The 21,930-nt window shown below is 35.3% G+C and overlaps 1 protein-coding gene across 3 annotated transcripts; it reads right to left on the minus strand.

Annotated features, from left to right (window-relative positions):
* Positions 1-386: 386 nt before the first annotated feature.
* On the minus strand, positions 387-11,784 carry LOC107769746 (putative protein phosphatase 2C 75). Of its 3 annotated transcripts, XM_016588983.2 has the most exons (4): positions 11,275-11,784; positions 9,985-10,353; positions 9,309-9,414; positions 387-828 (listed from the first exon to the last, which is right to left on the minus strand). In XM_016588983.2, the coding sequence occupies exons 1-4, from the start codon at positions 11,476-11,478 to the stop codon at positions 500-502; spliced, it is 1,008 nt and encodes a 335-aa protein (XP_016444469.1). In that variant the 5' UTR covers positions 11,479-11,784; the 3' UTR covers positions 387-499. The 3 variants fall into 3 exon arrangements, 1 of the variants encoding a protein (XP_016444469.1); XR_012708786.1 differs by lacking the exons at positions 9,309-9,414; positions 9,985-10,353; positions 11,275-11,784 and adding an exon at positions 2,288-3,732 and having other exon boundaries at positions 691-828; XR_012708787.1 differs by lacking the exons at positions 9,309-9,414; positions 9,985-10,353; positions 11,275-11,784 and adding an exon at positions 2,337-3,732 and having other exon boundaries at positions 692-828.
* Between the last annotated feature and the right edge of the window lie 10,146 nt (positions 11,785-21,930).

Here is a 21,930-nt window from a genome sequence, read left to right on the forward strand (position 1 = left end):
AGTTCAGACCACTTAACTAAATTTTTTTTTAACTTTGCTCACTTGCATGATTTCGATTGTTTGTGTAATGATAATTTTCTTACATAGGAGTAGCTTTTTTCATGGGAGAAACAACGGAAATCAAAAATATCTTTATAATGAATTTTAACATTCTCAGAGAACATGTTTATAATTTAGGGCCGATAAATTCATGTACAACATTTCCAATCCGTACATACGTGCCACACTGTGTAAACAAATTTATCTATTATAGAAACAGGAACTAAAATTACCCCATTTAGTAAATTGTCGTATCACATGATTATAACCTGAAATATAGATTGACTGACTATCACATCATCATCTAGAAGATAGAAGAGAAAAACCAGATTGAAAGGCATCTCAAATAGAAAAATCAGTCTTTATTAGGTGAAAAAATACATTAAAATGTCTCATATGTTCTCCATTGACCATGGTTGGTTACACTAGTTCATGTCAAGAAGTTACCTTACTCTAGAAACTATAGAACAGTGTGATTTCTTTTTAAATCAACCACAATCACGCTAATGTTATCACAGCTATTCCGTCCCAGAGCAAGCCGAGTAAGTAGCGCTGCTGCTGATGCACTTCGTGAAGAAAACATTGCTCCTTCGCCAACACCTTCTACCCAAGGACTGAAACTATGTTCTTCTTCTCGAAGACACTCTCTGGCCACCGCACACGCCATTACACTTGACAAAACATCCCACAAGCCGTCACTGGCAAGAATCAAGCACTCATCCTCTGGTTCCCTTTTTGTGAAGGTAATCTCAGGCTCGGATGTCATATACGGTTTTAGATAATTGTCTCCTGTTTGCAATAAGAAATAAAAGGAGTAATATTCAATAGTATTTAGATCTATGCACCAAGCACGGTAACGTGAAGCATTTCCTCAAGGAAACAATGGAAAAGCAGCTTCTCATGTAAATCTAGTGATTATGAATTCAACAACTTGTATGTCGGGGACAATGGTGGAGCCCGAATTTTCACTGAGGGAATTTAAAAATATAAAAAGTAAAAATATGATGAAACCAAGGGGATTCGACGTCTATTATTCATGCGTAACAAAATAGTTTTGACCTTGTATATGCAGTATATATCCCCTAATTGTGCCTCTGACAGACTAAGCTAAAAGGAAAAAATGGTTTGTGTAATACCATCTCTGGCTTTTCCTTTTTCTTTTAAGGAGCTCTGTATTTTCCTTTTAAATCTAAAACTTTCCAATTATAGTATCCACTACTAGATGCAGTTTCATCAAGGGTTACTCTCGCATGGGGAAAACTACACCACTGTATCCGGTGGCATAGTAAAGAATTTCGTCAAGGGCATTCAAACTTTAAACAAGTCAATAATTTTTTTTGTCGATAAATGGTGTACCAAAATTTTTAGATCAAACTACGCAACATTTACCTAAACAATAAAAATATTAATACAACTATAATTTTATAAATCAAAATTAAAATAATAAAAAGACAACATTAGAAATTTTACTAGTAAAAGTAAGCATAAAACCAAAGGAAAGAAAGAGTCGAGAGGATTTGTAGTTTGTAGAGAGCTTTTGTTGATGAAATTTTTGTAGAGCTTGACTTTTAAATTATAAAATATATTTAAGAAAATAACTTTTAGTTAAAAACTACTTTTAAGATTAGTAGTTTATTTCTACACAAATTTTAAGTTTTAAGAGTTTTTTTATTAGAAAAATTTTCAGGTTGAAAGAGAATCAAATAGATCACACATGGTGGTCTCCGTTTAGTTTTAGCAAATAAAATGGGCAGAAATTTGAACCCTAAACAAGACCTCACTTTGAACACCCTGAAGCCTTAGACGCCCCACTCAACTGTGTTAAGGGTGTTCAAAATATAATATATAACTATATAAAATAGTATTTAACTTATATACGCAGTATAAATTTTTGATAAAGGGTGTGTGCTTGACCACCCTTGCCATTGGGTGGCTACGCCACTGTCTGTTTTATGCAAATCATGTTGTGAGCTATAACAAATAATAGCAAAGAAAAAGAGAAAGGATGCATCATTGATATATTTAGAGCTTGTTTGTCACTCCTAAGAATAAACACGCTGATGAATTTGAAAAACAAATGCATACACCAGATTATCCAACACTTAAATGGCTTCTGAAAAATTAAGAAAATTGTTTCCTCTAATGGAGCTTTGAAATCTTGATAAACACTGTTGGGAAAATAAATATATCCCGCCCAGGAATAATATCTACGACAAATAATAATAATATACGAGAGTAACAATAACACCAAATCTTTTAACGGGATAAAATACAATACTCGAGCGGAGCAATATTACCACTATAATATTACAACTTAGTAGTGTCAAGAGACTACTACAACTTCGAAAGAAATAACACTCTTTATTTTAAAACACCTTACTACAATAATACTACCACTCACTATTTATCTCACAGACAACAATATGTGGATTACTCTCACTGCTTTGCTTTCTATTTAGCTTCTTTTTTTTGGTGTGTTTAAATGAGGCAACATCCTCCCTTATTTATAGTTGAACGAACGCTCACCAAAAAATCTATTCTGTTGTCTACTTGCCAATTTGCAAGATTGCAAATTGGTTACGGCCGTCCAAGTTTACATCACACCACTTTTCTTTATTACAACCAATAAAACTCTTTCTTTTCTAGGAGCCCACTCTTCATTGTTGCAACCAATCACATATCTTTCTTTTCCTTTTCCTTTTTTTTCTAATTGTTTATTTTATTTAGGGATTGGTCCCACAAATCTCTCCCTTAATTTTGAATTTTCTTGGTCATTCCAAGTCTTGATCTCAACCTCTGAAAATCTTCGAACTTGAGAGGTTTTGTGAAGATATCTGCAGCATGATCATGAGACTTCACATATTTGAGCTTGACTTCCTTCTTGGCAATGCATTCTCTAATGAAGTGATACCTTGTATCTATATGCTTACTTCGATCATGATACACCGGATTCTTGGCAAGTGCCTGTGCGGATTTGTTGTCAATACAAATATATGTAGCTTCAATTTGTGATAAATTGAGCTCCTTCAATAATCTTCTCAGCCAAATAGTATGACATGTACAAGATGTTGTTGTTATATATTCAGATTCACAAGCCGAGAGAGTAACAATGGATTGTTTCTTTGAACTCCAAGAAATAACAGAATCACCCAAGAAAAATACAAAACCAGTTGAGCTTTTTCTATCATCAATATCTCTCGCATAATCACTATCACAAAATTCCATAAGGTTGAAATCACTAGAACAAGAATAAAATAGCTCAAAGTCAATCGTACCTTTTAGGTAACGAAGAATTCTTCGAGTGATTTTCAAATGGGTGGAGGTAGGAACTTCCATGAAGCGGCTTACTACTCCAACTGCAAAGAGTATATCTGGCCTGGTACAAGTCAAGTACTTCAAACTTCCACAAGACTTTTGAAAAATATGGGATCAACATTTTCTCCTTCATCAAACTTGGACAATTTTGTCTCACTCTCCATCGGTGTGTTCACGGGGTTGCAATCGAGCATGTTGAACTTCCTCAAGATCTCCTTCGTATAGCTTTCTTGAGAGATGAAAATTCCATCTTTCATCTGCTTCACTTCTAGGCCCAGGTAGTATGATATGAGCCCTACGTCTGTCATCTCGAACTCACATGACATATCTTTCTTAAAAACTTCAAACAAACTTGGGTTATTACCCGTGAAAATAAGATCATCAACATAAAGACAAACAAGTAAGATATCTTCATTAGTATGAACTTTAAAGTAAAGAGCATATTTACGGAGACAACGAGTAAACCCATTGTCTTGAAAATACTTGTCGATGTAACTATTCCATGCTCGTGGGGCTTGCTTTAATCCATATAAAGCTTTTTTCAACTGCAACACTTTATCTTCATGGTTTTTGATCACGAAACCCAATGGTTGATCAACATAGACTTCTTCTTCAAGATAGCCATTCAAAAAGGCTGACTTGACGTCTAGTTGATAGATCTTCCACTTCATTTGCGCCGCCAAAGAGATCAACAAACGAATCGTCTCCATGCGGGCAACAGGTGCATAAACGTCTTCATAGTCAATGCCTTGCCTTTGCTTGTAGCCTTTATCCACAAGTCGTGCCTTGTATCTCTACACATCTCCATCAGCATTCTTCTTTGTCTTGTATACCTATTTTACTCCAATTGCACGATGACCCTTGAGAAGAGTTGTTAACTCCCAAGTGTTGTTCTTCTCTATTGACTCGATCTCCTTCTCCATGGCTTGTCTCCACCTTTTGTCTGTAACAGCTTCATCAAAGTTCATTGATTCACTATCAGCAAAGAGACAATATAAAAAATCAAAATTAGTAACTTCTTCTGTGCCATCATAGAGCTCTTGAATGCTCCTTGTCTTTTGCGGTTGCTCATTTGAACTTTGTTGAGAAGAAAGAGATGTAACATTGGTTGGCGAAGAAGGTGGAGTTGTATCCTGCACAAGTTCCACGGTCTCTGGTTCTTCTTCGTCTCCAAAATATGAAAGAAATTCATATGAAGTTTCTTCCCGAGCTTCCTAATTCCATGCCAATTCTTTATCAAATTCAACATCGCGACTTACCACCATCTTGCCGCTACTTGGGTTGTATATCTTATAGCCTATTGAACTCGTATCATAGCCAACAAACACATACTTGACACTTAGATCGTCAAACTTCACTCTCCCTTGATGTGGCACATGAGCATAGACTATGCTCCCAAAGATTCTCAAGTGCTTGACACTTGGCTTTCTTCCACCCCATGCTTTTTGAGGGATTTGATTTATAACATTCTATGTCTCCGACGCTACTCTCCCGGCAAGAACAACTTTTTCTATTGTGATTTTTTTGGCGAGTTCGGTCAGGAGGGACAAAAGAGAGATGCTTTCTATCAGTCAAAAGCAGATATCGCCCCCACGGTAGCACCTAGTGTGGTCAGCACCAATCGTGTTCGGGCAACGAAGCTTACACTCATTCACATTGGTTCATCCTGCTATGCCCTGGGCCTTTTGCTCTTCTAACGTAAAAGGTGGCCGGCCATTCGTCAAGGCCCAGGAATCCGCTGGACATCTCAGCGGCGGGATTTGATACCCGCATCCGATCGAAGTTGCATTTTAGTGCTCCCCTAACATAAAGGGTAGATAGAAAGACTCTTTGACGGGCTACTCCCCAAGCAGAACAACCTCACTGTCTCCCGAAGCAGCCTAGTCACACAATGCAAGACCTATTATTCAAATAAAGTGCACAAGATACAGCTTCTGCCCAAAATTCCTTGGGCATATTTTTAGGTTTTAACATACATCTAGCCATATTAAGAATCGTTCGATTCTTTCTCTCTACAACTCCATTTTGTTGAGGTGAATAAGGTACCGTTAGAGGGCGACGAATTCCATGAGATTGACAACAACAACAACCCAGTATAATCACACTAGTGGGGTCTGGGGAGGGTAGTGTATACACAGACCTTACCCCTATCCTGGGGTAGAGAGGCTGTTTCCGATAGACCCTCGGCTCCCTCCCTCCAAAAACTCCCCACCTTGCTCTTGGGGTGACTCGAACTCACAACCTCTTGGTTGGAAGTGGAGGGTGCCTACCACTAGAGCAACCCACTCTTGTCAAAAGTAGATTAAATTCTTTTGAAGTGAATTTGCCTCCTCTATCGGACCTTAAAGCTTTTATTCCATAGCCACTTTCTTTTTCTACAAATACTTTGAAATTTTTAAAAGCAGCAAAAGCTTCAGCTATTTGGTTCAAGAAATAAACTCAAGTCTTTCTACTAAAGTCATCAATGAATAGTAGAAAATATATACTTTTACCAAAGGAAGGTGGATTGATTAGTCCACACATATCAGTGTGAACAAGCTGGAGCGGTTTGGTTGATCTTGACATGACCTCCTTTGGAAAACTCCTCATTGCATGTTTCCAAGAAGATAAGCTTCACACAATTGATTGGGATGGTTGATTGATAGTATCTCATGCACCATGTTCTTTTCTCCCATTGTTTTGAGCGCTTCAAAATTCAAGTGCCCAAATCGCATGTGCCAACACCATGATTCATGTTGCACATTAGCCTTCAAACACTTTGCATCAATTGTCTTAAGATTCAGAGAAAATAGTATATTTTTAGCCATATGCACTTTAGCAATTAGAATTCCACTTGAATCTCTAAGCCAAAGATGCATATTTTTTATGTGGATGTCATATTCCTTTACAAGAAGTTGGCCCAAACTCAAAATATTACTTTTTAATTTTGGGCCATAATAAACATCTTGAATTAACTTGTGGTCACCATTTTTATAGGAGATCAGAATCGTACCTATCCCTTCGATTTGAATATTTGAGGTATCTCCAAAGGACACATTACCTCTCACCGTTTTATTGATCTCCACAAACTTCTTTTTGCATCCACACATGATTGCTTGCTCCATTGTCCAAATACCACGAGCTGCAATCATCCCTGTCTTCTTCCTTGAGTGTCATCAACAGCGTTGACTCAACTTCTTCTTTCTTGTCGTCAACAAGGTTAGCTTTTTCTTCAACATTGCTACGATATTCCTAAGAGTAATTGCCAAATTTATGACAATTATAACACTCAAATTTGGATTTGTCATACTTTTGTCCATTATTTTCTTGGTAGTAGTCACGTCATCTTCCTCCTCTATGTCCACGATCACGACCTCTGAATGTCTGGTGGATTTTAACTTCATTGTTGAAGTTGTTACCGTTACTTCTTCCTCTTCCATGACCACCACGGCCTCTACCTCGCCCGTTTCCTCGATAACTCTTTTCACCTCCATAATCCTTAAAGGATGCCTGAGTTTTAAGAAGTTGCTCCAATGGCACTTCTTGTCTCCTCTTGATCTTTTCTTCATGGGCCTGTAAAGAACCCTCCAATTGCTCTACCATCATAGAATCTAAATCTTTAGACTCCTCAATAGCACACACCACAAAATTAAATTTAGGTGTTAAAGTGCGAAGGATCTTTTCTACCACACGGACATCTTTTATGTCCTCCCCATATCTTCTTAATTGATTTACAACAGCCTTCACTTTTGAACAATAATCCGAAATGTATTCGGATTCTTTCATTTTAAAAACTTCAAAATCAACCCTTAGAGTTTGAAGTTTTACCTTCCTCACCTTGTCAACTCCTTGAAGAGAATTTTGTAAAATCCCCTAAGCTTCCTTTGAGGTGGTAGCATCTGTCACCTTCTCAAACATGGCATCATCCAAACATTGGTGGATGAGTATGAGGGCTTGTTGATCTTTCTTCCTCGTCTTTGCTAAGACCTCTTTTTCATTTTGAGGCAGAGCTTCCTCATTATCGGGTTTTGCATACCTCCTGTCTATGATTTCCCATACATCCTTAGAGCCAAGAATGGGTTTCATACGTAGACACCATTTCTCATAATTATCTTTTGTAAGACGGGGGTACTGAAAAGATAGCGGATCATTATTCGCCATGGCTCTGATACCACCTTGTTGGAAAAATAAATATATCCCGCTCAGGAATAATATCCACGGTAAATAATAATAACACAAGAGAGTAACAATAGTATCAAATCTTTTAACGGGGTAAAATACAATATCCGAGCGGAGTAATATTACCACTATAATATTACAACTTAGTAGTGTCAAGAGACTACTACAACTTCGAAAGAAATAACACTCTTTATTTTAAAACACATTACTACAATAATACTGTCACTCACTATTTATCTCACAGATAACAATATGTGGATTATTCTCACTGCTTTGCTTTCTGCTTAGCTTCTCTTTGTTTTTGGTGCGTTTAAATGAGGCAACATCTTCCCTTATTTATAGTTGAATGAATGCTCGCCAAAAAATCTATTCTGTTGTCTACTTGCCAATTTGCAAGATTGCAAATTGGTTACGGCCGTCCAAGTTTACATCACACTACTTTTCTTTATTACAACCAATCAAACTCTTTCTTTTCTAGGAGCCCGCTCTTCATTATTTCAACCAATCGCATATCTTTCTTTTCCTTTTCCTTTTTTTCTAATTGTTTATTTTATTTAGGGATTGGTCCCACACTTCTTTCCTGGAAAATCAATGAGCATAGCAGGAAATAAGAACTGTTTTAAGCAAATGAAACATCAATAACAATAAAATTTGCACCGAAGCTGGTCTTTTAGTCATTGAAGACGACTTTTGGTTCACTTACAACTTCCCTTGGTATTATTGGTACACTTTACATATCACAGCATCCAAACATGGTTGATCAAGGAAAGTAGACTAAAGACTTATGTTGGTATTGGTACCACACTCCTCTAGTAAAACTGTTCCGTCACGGATAAAGCTTTAACAAGTATCTAGGAAAGTACTATAAATCCATTTATGGAAACATATTCCTCTTCCTGAATCATCACTAAATAGCTCCCAGTTTGACCTTCTCTAACCTTACTGGGAAGCTGCCCATCAACTTTGATGCATAAATAACAACTCCAAACCACCGACTTACCCAAGTCTTTTTCTACTTTGACGTCTTATGTGCTGCATTAAATGAACGGACGTATACAATAGCATTCTGTCACACATCATACACATCTCTGATTGATCTCTTTTGCATACCTTAGAAAAGATACAAATCCTCAAATGTATGATGGTTACACTGCCAAATTCATTTAATCTCTACATCATCTTCTCTCTACGTTGACTTGAGATGAACTTAAATGGAGAAACATGGTCAGATTCATATAGCTGACCACACTTATTTGAGACTGATGCATAGTTATTGGTGTTTAATCCTATTCTCTCTACAACTAATCCATTGCTTCCCAATAAATTAGGATGAGTTTGGCACTTGTATCTGCCATAATAGTGTTTTAGCCCCACTGTTCGCGACCATTAAATGATAATCAATATTCTCTATCTCCAATCTTTTCTTCATGCATGACACAAGATATGTGCCCTTAATTTAATCAAGGTTAAGAATCAGGTAAGGCTTTTCTTATAGCTAAACTGCTCCATAACAAAAGGTTTCAGTTGTCCCTTAAAGAAATAAATATTGTTGCCTGAAGAAGGATTAGCATTTGTGATGCTAAAGGCAATCTGGATTCTTAACTCTTGAAATTAAAGCATGCTGCTAAGAAAGAAAAAATGCACATGCAATAGTTTCTATAAGAGTTATTTCGACTGAAGCAATAATCTAGCAAGACAAGATTAAGCTTTCACAGAGACAAGTAATATTCCCATATACAACTGCAATTATGTTATTGCATAGAGAAACATGTTTTGCAAAAGGAAAAATAAATTACCTATTGCCCTAGACATGGCGAGAATTCCTTCAACTCGTGCTCCATCTGCAAAAACAACTTGGCCACCACAGGCCTCTATTCTGGCACGTTCTTCTTGTCTGTCTGGCTGCAACAAAGTCAAGTTACTTTTAATGAGGACAAATCATTTTCTTCGAGTAGGGAACATCATTTTCTTCGAGTAGTGAACTACTACATGATACCGTCAGATGTTCTCCATGGAGTTAAAAATAAATGGAGACTCCCATACTTAAGCTTGAAACTTCCCAAGGGAGAGAATGCATGCAGACAGTAAATCATGAACGTAGCCATGCTCAACCATCAACTCAATAAAACACCAGAATCACACTTACAGCACTCTTAGTACATGCTCTTCTTAGGTGCACCATTAACCATTTAGTGTGCTTTATGAATAAAAGGACCAAAAAGTGTGTATATTTAATTAAGGGTACTTAAAAGGAACAAGGCATGTTATACGTGTATTTGAACATATGCAATACTAATGAACTGGATTAATCTTTTGCATGACTATGCATTTTAGCTTTGATTTATGAGTACTTACGAGGACCAACGAGGACCAACACGTATGCTTTTAAGAATTCAATGTAATTTGCATTAATATAATGTTAAGGAAACAAATACTTAATAACTACAGTCCTGCCATGCGAGTGAGACATACCTTATGATCATAAGAAAGAGGGATGGCACTTCCACCGTGGCTAAGGACAGCGCGTAAGTCACCACAGTTGGCGACAATGATAGTTTCGTCTGTCAAAATTGTAACGACGGCGGTGGAGCCCGTCAGGCTCAAGGTGTCCGGTGGGCAGCCGCATTGGTAGCCTACAGTTCCACACTCGGGACATGTGCATGAAGCCATCTCATCCATTCTCAGGAAGCAGCTTCTCAGCACTCTTTTCCATGCCTCCTCCGTCCTCTGCCCTTCTGATAGTCGTCGTCTTTCACCACTTGAGCTGCTGCTACCACTCATGTCTGCGTTGAGCTCTTCTTCTAGTATGACATGCATCCTCTCGCTACATAGTGAAGCTACCTGCATTGGCATAATATATGATAGTAAGCCTCATATGGTAATGTACTCTCAAAAGTACAATCTTCAGTTTATTTCCTTAAGTATGATATTTATTCCCTATTTTTTCAACTTTTTTTTAAATGTAACTTACCTACGCAATTATTAACCATGCGTACGTTAATGCTCTAGAGATAGCTAGGGGTCGGAAGGTTCATCCTAGCCTTCTTACTTCAAATATTATAAATAGTATTAAATTCCCTCTACTTCTTAGCATATTTACTTTTTAAACTTTTGAATCCCCTAAAAATCCTGCCTTCATCACTAGTCACAACCATAACAGGTAGTAGATATGTCACTTCTAGTTTATCAAGAGCCAAACTTCATAGTTTCAAATTTGTTCCCAGAAAACAATTTGTAGATTCAAATAATAATTTAAAAAGAATATTTTGACTACTCCCTCTCTCTAAATTTATGTGGCGGTTGTGAATTTCGAAAATCAACTAAGTTTGGACATAAATTCTTTAATTTTTTTTTTTATATATTTAAAAATTATGTAAAAAATATTACAAGTTACAATAATTAATAATTCAAAATAATTAAAGGCTAGATCGTAATTAAAGAAAAAAATCGCTTGACCCTTTAAATCTAAACACAGCCACATAAATTGGGTCACGGAAGCAGCAGTAGTTATTGAAAAATGGTGAATCTAACTCTATGAATTGGTTGCATGTAAATTAATGGTCAAACAGTTCCAGCGAACCCACAACTCTTACCGTTGAACAAAGACCCCTTTTGTTATTGGGTTCGGCAGTATATATTTATATAAATTTAGTAAATATTTCAATACAAATATAGGGTTCCGGAAAAAGTCACTGGGTTCGTCCGAACCCGCACCCACTACTGTAGCTCCGCCCTGTAAAACAGAGGTAGGTGGAGAAAAACCGTAGGGTTTACATGACGTCCACCATGTCCATCGTAAATAGCAAAGAAATCAACTGGTCGCCAGCTATTGATCTCCGGCGAGCAAAGATTTGGTCGAATAGAAATTGCATCTTCCATTACACGCTGCCTTCCTGATACAGAAATTGCTCCAATCATCGGCCTTGCACCTGCTGCTGTGTGACTTGCCGCGGCAGCAGACTCCATCTCCACTAAACGGACCCCCACGCGCACTCCCTTTCCTTGGCCCAAAGCTTTTGACGAGGAACAACCACCAGAGGATAATAGTTTTGAATTCTACAGCGGCGGCGCTTCCGACATTTCTCGGGGTAATCGCTATCCTCGTCGCTGAACATTCCAGTTGTGTAACCGCTACTGACGTTTATATGAAAAGCCAAATACTAGTAGCAAACTACTTGTAGTTCTGTCTTAAGTACAAGGAATGACCGAAACGTACGATACATGTGTGTGTACATGTATAAGTGTACGTATATATGTCTGCATGTCGTTTATTTGCATAGAGTGACAAAAATTAAATTGACGGTGCCGAAGAGGTGTACTTGAGAAAGTTGACTAGATAGTGCAGTAACCGAAAGGACTAAGGGGTGGTTTCGCAGAAGCATTAGACAAAATAATATGCATTAATTTTTTATATTATTAATTATGTGTTTGATATACTTTTATAACGTATATATTATTAATATAAGTATTAGTTATCCAACTTATTTAATATTATCTTATGTATAACTAATATATTACAAATCATGATATTAACAATACCAAAACTATTATTGTATACATTAACATGATTAAAGATAAAATTATCCTAAAAATTTCTTAAAACTAAAGAATATAAAGAATAATTTTATAAATAATTAGTTATATTTTTAATACACCACACCAAATAATAAATAAAAAATAATTTATATATAATTAATATTTAAATTACTAATCTATATATTACTAATTCATATATTATTTATTCAATATTATTCTTATACACCCAACCAAACTATCCTTGAGGGAGCTGGTGAGGTGCTATTTGAGTAAAGTGTGTGGAAACAAGCTGTGTACGCAGCAACTTCAAAGCCCGAGGTAACAATTTGAGCTACTGAATTGACACGTCTCGAAGATGATACTTTATTTTTTCAACTAGTTTTCTCCACCTAGTCAAATCTCGTCAATATCGAAAGTTGCTTGAAACTTGTCGAAAATCACCTGACAAGTGGTCCGCAATAGACAGATGACAACATTAGAAAGTCTCAAGTGGCCCACTTTTACTCTTTAGAAGTAGCTTTGTATTTTATTTCTATGTACTTTGCTCAGTAGCTTTGCATAATATATCCTCCACGACCCACGTGGAAAGAGAAGACTGTTTTCTTATGTGTAATGTGAAATGTGAAGAGCGCGCGAGAAAACCCTCACGTTCTGCGCCTACTACGTGGACATACTGAGACAAGCAGGAGAGAAGTTTTTGAGTTGTGTGTTCCGTGGACTGGAAACTAAAAGAATAGCTCATCCAACATTTCATCACATGAGTTTAATATGCCAGAAAATTAATACTAGTATGATTAGACTGTTATAAAAATATTATATTATGGATGTTCATTTATTACTCCATTAAAAATAATTTTTTTGAAAAAGATTATCCATTTAGTATTCTGTTAAATTTTATCTACAAGCATCTCATGCGGGCAGGTTGCAAGAAACTCAATAAAATGATTTACAGCAGATTCTTATTAAACAGGCAAGTTACAAGCAGCTCATGCAGACAGCTTACAAGCAACTCATGCAGACAAGTTGCAAGCAACTCAATGAAATGATTTGCAGCAGTTTCTTATTAAACAGGCAGGTTGCAAGCAGCTCATACAGCTGCTTCCTGAAAAGCCTCGCAATTGCTTTCTTTTTTCTATAAATAGAGGAGTTTTCAGTTCATTATGAACATAAGTTTGAAGTTTGAATAATATATCAGTTTCTCTCTATACTTGTCTTTACTTTACAGTCGTTATTTTATAACACGTTATCAGCACGAGACTCTGCCATCTCGAGTAAATACTTTGAAAGTATCAGAGGTACAAACTTTCTTTTTCTAAATAATGTCAAATCTTTCTAAACTTGAATTTGTAGCCCTGGATATATCAGGCAAAAGCTACATGTCTTGGGTTCTTGATGCCGAAATTCATCTTGATGCGATGGGTCTGGCAGACACCATCAAGGATAAAAATCAGGCATAAAATCAAGACTGTGCCAAAGCAATGATATTCCTACGCCATCACCTTGATGAGGGCCTGAAAATGAAATATCTTACTGTTAAAGATCCAGTCATACTGTGGAATAATTTGAAAGATAGATATGACCACCTGAAGATGGTTGTTCTTCCACAGGCACGATATGATTGGATCATTTAAGGCTACAAGATTTTAAATCTATCAGTGAGTATAACTCGCTATGTTCAGAATTATTTTCCAATTAAAATTATGTGGTGATAATATTACTGATCATGATATGTTGGAACAAATTTTCACCACTTTTCATGCCTCGAATATGCTCCTGCAACAGTAATATCGAGAGATGGGATTCAAAAAGTATTCTGAACTTATATCACATCTTCTTGTAGCCGAGCAACATAATGGGCTATTAATGAAAAACCATGAAAGCCGACTAACTAGTTCTTGTTCATTCCCTGAAGTGAATGAGACGAACTTCCACCAAGCTAAGCGTGGAAGAGGTCGTGGCCCCAGTTGTGGTCATGGCCGTGGTTGGGGAAGAAACTCTAATCATGGTAATAATAATGTACCAAAGAACCCTCCTCACCACCAGCAGTGGAAAAAAAAGGAACAAAAGCATAAAGCGGTGCAAGCAGCAAAGCCAGAAAATGCATGCTATAGACGTGGAGGAAAAGGACACTAGTCACGTACCTGTCGTACGCCAAAGCACCTGGTTGAGATTTATTAAGCCTCTCTGAAGAAGGCAGAGAAAAATGCTGAAGCAAATTTTATTTCTGAAGATAATTTAGACTCCATGCATTTGGATGTAGCTTATTACTTTGCACTCCCAGAAGGAGAAACAAGTCATATGATCGGTGGTGAATCTGTAGAAATGTAAATATTTTAATTTTGCTTGTTTGTAATAGATAGTATGGTTATATAATTATTGTACATAAATAAAAGTTATGCTTTGATAATGATGTTTACTATAACATATTTTATTTATGTCATTTTGAAAAATATGGGTAATCCTCAAATTATATTTGGATCAAAGACCAATCATGAAGATATTTGTATAATTGATAGTGGAACAACTCATGCCATATTCAAGGATCAGAAATACTTTTCTTATTTGCATAAGAAAAATACAAATGTTTCAACAATTTCTGGTAATATAAGTTTGATTGAAGGCTCTGGAAGAGCCATTATATTTCTGTCTAAGGGAACAAAACTTATAATAGACAATGCATTATTCTCCTCCATGTCCCGAAGAAACTTGTTGAGTTTTATAGATATCCGCCGAAATGGGTATCATGTTGAGACAACAGATGAAATGAATATGGAATATCTTTGTATTACGAAGAATGTTTCTGGCCAGAAGTGCATTGTAGGAAAGTTACCAACTTTATCTTCTAGCTTATACTATTCAAAGATTAGTACAGTTGAAGCACACTCTATCGTAAACCAGAAGTTTACTGATTCAAATATTTTTGTGCTTTGGCATGGCCGTTTGGGCCATCCTGGATCAATAATGATGAGACGAATTACTAAAAATTTGATCCATTAAAGAACTTGAAGATTCTTACAAATAATGAATTCTCTTGCGATGTTTGTTATCAAGACAAAATGATCACTAGACCATCACCAATGAAGGTTGGCATTAAATACCCTGCCTTTTTGGAACCTATGCATGGGAATATATGTTGACCTATTCACCCACCAAGTGGGCTGTTTATATATTTTATGGTCCTAATAGATGCATCTTCAAGATGGTCTCATGTGTGCCTACTATCATCTCGCAACCTGGCGTTTGCAAAGCTATTAGCCCAAATAATTCGATTAAGGGCGCAATTCCCAGATTATCCTATAAAGGTTATTCGCCTTGATAATGTAGGAGAATTCTCATCTCAAGCTTTTGATGATTACTGTCTATCAGTTGGGATAAAAGTTGAACATCATGTAGCTTATGTTCATACTCAAAATAGCCTTGCAGAGTCATTTATTAAACGCCTGCAATTGATAGCAAGACCACTACTTATGAAAATAAAATTGCCCACTATTGTTTGGGGCCATGCTATCTTGCATGCAGCATCACTTATCCGTCTCAGACCGACACATTATAATAAATATTCTCCGTCATAATTAGTTTTTGGTCATGAATCAAATATTGTCCATCTACGAATTTTTGGATGTGCTGTAAATGTGCCAGTAGCACCACCACAGCGCAGTAAGATGGGCCCTCAGAGAAGATTAGGAATATATGTTGGGTTTGAATCACCCTCTATTATTCGCTATCTTGAACTATTGACGGAAGATTTATTTACTGCTCGATTTGCAGATTGTCGGTTTGATGAAACAAATTTCCCACAATTAGGGAGATAGAAAAAGGAAAACAAAAGAGAAATTGTGTGAAAAATTTCATCATTATCCCATTTTGATCCACGTACCCCTATATGTAATCAGGAGGTTTAGAAGATCATTCATTTACAAAATATAGCAAATCAAATGCCAGATGCGTTTACTGATTTGAAAAGGATAACTAAATCACATATCCCTGCAGAGAATGTGCCTATCCGAATTGATATCCCAACAAGACCATCTACTAGCATGAGAGCTAGTAAACCTAAAGCACGCCTGGAGCGTGGTAGATCTTTGGGCTCTAAGGATTGAAATCCTAGGGGAAAAAAATAACAAATGATCAAAACGATACTATGAAGGGATCCCCTGAAGAGACCCAAGATCTGATTAGTTCTGAGATTCCTGAAGAAATCAATGAACCCGAGACTCAAGTGAGTGAGAAGCTTTTAATAAGTTCTACTGGTGAAGGAATTAATTTAAATCGATCTGAAATGCTGGTGGATAATATTTTTGCATATAATGTTTCACTTAACATTTTGCAAGATAGTGAGGATTTTGAACCCCGATCTGTCGAAGAATGTCGACAAAGATTTGATTGGCCAAAATGGCAAGAGGCAATTCAATCAGAATTGAACGCACTTGCTAAAAGAGAGGTCTTTGGACCAGTAGTCCAAACACCTGCTGGTACAAAATCAGTTGGTCATAAATGGGTTTTTGTGCAAAAAATAAATGATAAAAATAAAATTGAAAGATACAAAGTTTGCCTTGTCGCACAAGGATTCTCACAACGACCTGGAGTCGATTTTGATGAAACATATTCACCTGTTATGGATGCCATAACATTTCGATATCTTATCAGTTTAGCACTACATAAAAAGCTTGAAATACATCTAATGGATGTAGTTACAGCTTATCTGTACGGTTCACTTGATAATGAAATTTATATGAAAATCTCCGAAGGATTTAAAATGCCTGAAGCAAATTCAAAATCTCGGGAAATGTATTAAATCAGATTACAAAGATCTTTGTACGGTCTAAAGCAATCTGGGCGCATATGGTATAATCGCCTTAGTGAATATTTGTTGAGAAAGGGTTACATAAATAATGTTATTTATCCATGTATTTTTATTTTTAAAAAAAGGCATCAGAATTTGTTATACTTGTTATTTATGTTGATGACATAAATCTTGTTGGAACTCCAGAAGAGCTCCAAAAGGCAATTGAATATCTTAAGAAAGAATTTGAGATGAAAGATCTTGGAAAGACAAAACTTTGTCTTGGATTGCAAATTAAATATTTAGTAGACGGGATCTTTATGCATCAATCTGCCTATACATAAAGGGTCTTAAAACGCTTTTATATGGACAAAGCGCACCCATTGAGTACACCAATGGTTGTTCGATCACTTGAAGTGGATAAGGACTCGTTCTGACCTCCAGAAGAGGATGAGGAATTCCTTGGTCCTGAAACACCCTATCTTAGTGCAATCGGTGCACTTATGTATCTTGCTAATGCTACAAGGCATGCCATATCATTTTCTGTTAATTTACTAGAAAGATATAGCTCTTCTCCTACATGGAGACATTGGAATGAGATTAAGCATATTTTGCGATATTTAAAGGGAACTCTTGATATGGATTTGTTTTATGCTAACAAAGGTGGTGCAGATCTTGTTAGTTATGCAGATGCAGGTTATTTATCTGATCCCCATAAAGCTCGATCTCAAACCGGGTATGTGTTTACATGTGGAGGTACTGTCATATCATGGCGCTCCACAAAGCAATCAATTGTTGCTACTTCTTCAAATCATGCTGAGATAATAGCTATTCATGAAGCAAGTAGGGAATGCGTATGGTTGAGATTAGTGATTCATTTTATTCAAGAAAAATATGGTTTGGAATGTGATAAAAGATCCACAATTTTATACGAAGACAATGCTGCATGCATAACCCAATTAAAGGAAGGATTTATAAAAGGAGATAGAACGAAGCACATTTCACCAAAATTATTCTACACACATGATCTTCAGAAAAATGATGACATCGATGTGCAACAAATCCGTTCAAGTGACAATCGAGCAGATTTGTTCACTAAATCTTTACCAACTTCAACTTTTGAGAAGATGGTATACATGATTGGAATGTGGAGACTCAAATATTTGAAACAAACTTTTCATCAAGGGGAGTGAAATACGCATTGTACTCTTTTTTTCTTACCAAGCTTTTTTCCATAGGATTTTTCTTGTAAGGTTTTTAATAAGGCATCTAAAAATGTGTATTACTAAATATGTGTACTCTTTTTCCTTCACTAGGATTTTTTCCTCTGGGTTTTTTCTAGTAAGGTTTTAACGAGGCACATTACCTTTTAATGAACATCCAATGGGGAGTGTTATGAAAATATTATATTGTGGATATCCATTCATTACTCCGCTATAGATAATCTTTCTGAAGAAGATTATCTATTTAGTACTCTGTTGAAATTTATCTACAAGCAGCTCATGCAGGCAGGTTGCAAGCAACTCAATGAAATGATTTGTAGCAGCTTCTTATTAAACAAGCAGGTTGCAAGCAGCTCATGCAGACAGCTTACAAGCAGCTCATGTGGGCAGGTTGCAAGCAACTTAATGAAATAATTTACAACAACTTCTTATTAAACAGGCAGGTTGCAAGCAACTCATGCAGACAGCTTACAAGCAGTTAAAGAAAAGCCTCGCAACTGCTTCCTGAAAAGCCTCGCAACTGCTTTCTTTCTTCTATAAATAGAGGAGTTTTCAGTTCATTATGAACATAAGTTTGAAGTATGAATAATATATCAGTTTTTCTCTATACTAGTCTTTACTTTACGGTCTTTATTTTATAACATAGACATATTATTCAAGATTCAACAAATTCTTCTGGCGGTAAATTGGGAGCAGAAACAAAAGATTTCAATAGGAAAATTTCAGCTTATTAGACTAAGAAAGAGACCAAATAGGTAGAAAGAGCTAAGATACGTAGTTCAAAGATCTAAATTTCCACCAACATATTGTTTATATAGCCATAGCCCATAATTTTTAACGGATAGTTTGTAAAATGGAGTATATAAGAGCCTGATTAATTGCTCTTACTATTGGCAGAAGTCTTATTCCTCTCCGTCTTACCAACATTGTTGACATCTCAAATTGGGAGAAATCTCATTTCTCTCAATTTTTCAATTATTAATTTTCTTTTCTAATGTCTAATTAGATGATCGGTCAAAGTCACTTATGACTTCACATAAATTATGAAAATAATTCCATTTTAAGCCGCTGCTTTATCACATTTTATCTTAAGCGAATGTGTCTATTTTTCCTTTTGAAAATTTCTTTGCAAGAGCTTGGAAATTGCAATACATATATTCCTTCTATCTCAAATTATCGGTCGTGCTTTCTAAAAATAGTTGTTTCAGATTATTTGTCATTTTAGAAGTTTAAGACAAAATAAATTATATTTTTTTATTTTACCCTTAATAATAATTGTTCTTGAAGATGGAGATAGTACATAAATAAAATAAATATTCTATGAAGAGAAATTATATCTTAAGATATAAATAAGGATAAATTAAAATAGTTCTCTTCCTAATTAATGTTACTTAAGAGGCGTGTAAACGAGAAACACGACAAATAATTTGAGAGATGTGTATCCCCAATAGAATACTCCACTTGCCAAGAAGTTCCCTAATACCGCAAACTCTATTTTCATAGCAGGTTTCGCTACAACTAGTGAATTTTGTCTCATTAAAATCACATTTATCAAATTAGTATCACTATATCCTTCGATACAACGGTAAATACACTATATTTAATACCATGATTCATTAGAACTAACAAAAAAAATTCCATTAATCAGTACATTTAATTTTCCTTTACCCTACGTACATTCATCCATTTTTTTTTTAATTTCTCATGATTTCACTTTTTAATTCCAAACTCCTTTTCTAAATCAGTACTATTCTATGTCCATTAATCTATAGATCAAAAAGCAGCTCATGGTTGAATTCTTGAGTGTGATCGAACTTTACCAGGAGTTGAGTTTTTTAATTGACCAGCAGAGCCCTGTTCTTCTACATGAACAGGTCTAGTTTTTCTGGAGATCCATTTTGGGTTGAGAAAAGTTTCCTCCAGTAAAGCTCAATAGGGCATTCATATTTGGCACGTGTCCTAGTATATTTTCCGTGGCCCTGATCTATTTGGTCTTAACTGTTATTCAATTTGTATTAAACTATAATATTATGAAACAGTAAATTTCTGTAACATAAAACAGAAACAAGAAAATAATATTAAGACAGAAACTGAAAATAGTTATAAACCAGAATCAGAAAATAATTTTCGGAATGAAATCGAGCTCACTGAATGCACAATGTGTCTTTAAGGAAATTATTCCCCTCAAGTACCCGAAGTGTTGGAATATTATCCTCCCAGGATAGAATGCTTTAACTCACTAGTATATCGGTACCTAAAACTCTGATGAACTGCGAATCACTTAATGGTTGTAAATCAAACTGGAATTTATTTGTGCAAAAGAAGAAGAAAAAGTTCAAAAAATTTCATAAGGAATAATTCTGGGATCAATAGCGAATATATAGCCATTTTCTTGCACTATTTCTGAAAATTTGTAACCTTTCAGAAACAGCCATGGTTGTTAGAACACACGGGAACGTTTAAAATATTCCGGGAAAAGAATTTAAAATAATTCAGAAAAAGAAACGGACCGGGTCGTGCACTACAAATTATGCATATATAGCTATGAAGTATATCGTAGCTAAATACAAAAACTTACGTAGCTAAACACTTTAGCTACAATATTTTTTTCCGTAGCATGCGTAGCAAAATGTAGCGTAAGTAAAAGTTAGCTACAAACTTTAACGTTTCATGGCTAAGGATTAATATATATTGCTACAAGAAAATTTATGATGTGAATATATTGATAAAACTTTTGCCACGAAAAATTTATATTTGTAGCTAATGAGTTTATTCTTTTGCTACAAAAAAATAACTTTATAGCTATCTTTTATACTAGCCACAAAGGGATATATTGAGGCAAAAGATGTAATGTGTTTTGCCACAAAAAATTTAACATGTAGTTATGCTCACATATTAGCAATGGAGTGTAGTATTTATGTTTAGCTACGAATTCAAAATTTTGTAGCTATAAATCATCACCAATATTCATGATTAATTTTTTATATATTTTTTATTTTCTGACTAGATTTTCTATTACGTTTTAATTAGTGATGAAAAATTAATTTATTAGTGACAATAAATGTTTCCATTGCAAATGAGTTGCTATTTTTTTTTATCTCACTAGATATTTTAAATGTTTTTTAAATATTCCATATCCATGCATAGTTTGTTTTATTAAAACTAGAAAAATAATAAGCTCTGGATATCACTTACTTCATACAAACTAACATGAATAATTTCAAAAGTTAATTCCAAAATATATAATTATATATCTAAAGTTGATGCATCCTCAATATACAACTATTCTACAAGAGACACAATAAATCTATAGAATAAAAATTAGCTAATGGGAGGCTAGACAATAAGTTCCACATCAAAAAACAAATTCTAAGTGATTGATCATGTGATTGAAAATATCGTCACTCGATCCCTGATCTTCTTGCATTCAAGAATTAAAATGCACCCTGTAAATACAAAAGAAACAACAATTAGCACAAAAATGATTAGCAAACCCAAGGAAAATTATAATACAAAGATCAAGTTTAATTTGTAAAAATGCTACTAACAGAATTTCAAGAAGAAAAAATTATGTCTTGATATTCTTTTACAAGAATTTTTAACAAATAACAATAGGGAAAAACCCAAAGCAACAACATAAATAAACGAACCTGTACACCTTTTAAAGAATTTCTTAAGGAGTCTTCATCCCAACATTACAGCCTTATTATTTTTAAGTTCCCACGCAATATTTATAACAAATAAGATATAATATTTATCAAATTGTTGGGATAACCTGCAAAATTTAACCCAAAAACCTAAGTCAAATAGATTTAATGAGAATCAAAAATCTTAAAATATAAAGATATGAATATAACTCGGAATAGAGAAGGTATC

The sequence above is a fragment of the Nicotiana tabacum genome, chromosome 4, assembly GCF_000715075.1.
Source record: "Nicotiana tabacum cultivar K326 chromosome 4, ASM71507v2, whole genome shotgun sequence".
NCBI classification, from domain to species: Eukaryota; Viridiplantae; Streptophyta; class Magnoliopsida; order Solanales; family Solanaceae; genus Nicotiana; species Nicotiana tabacum.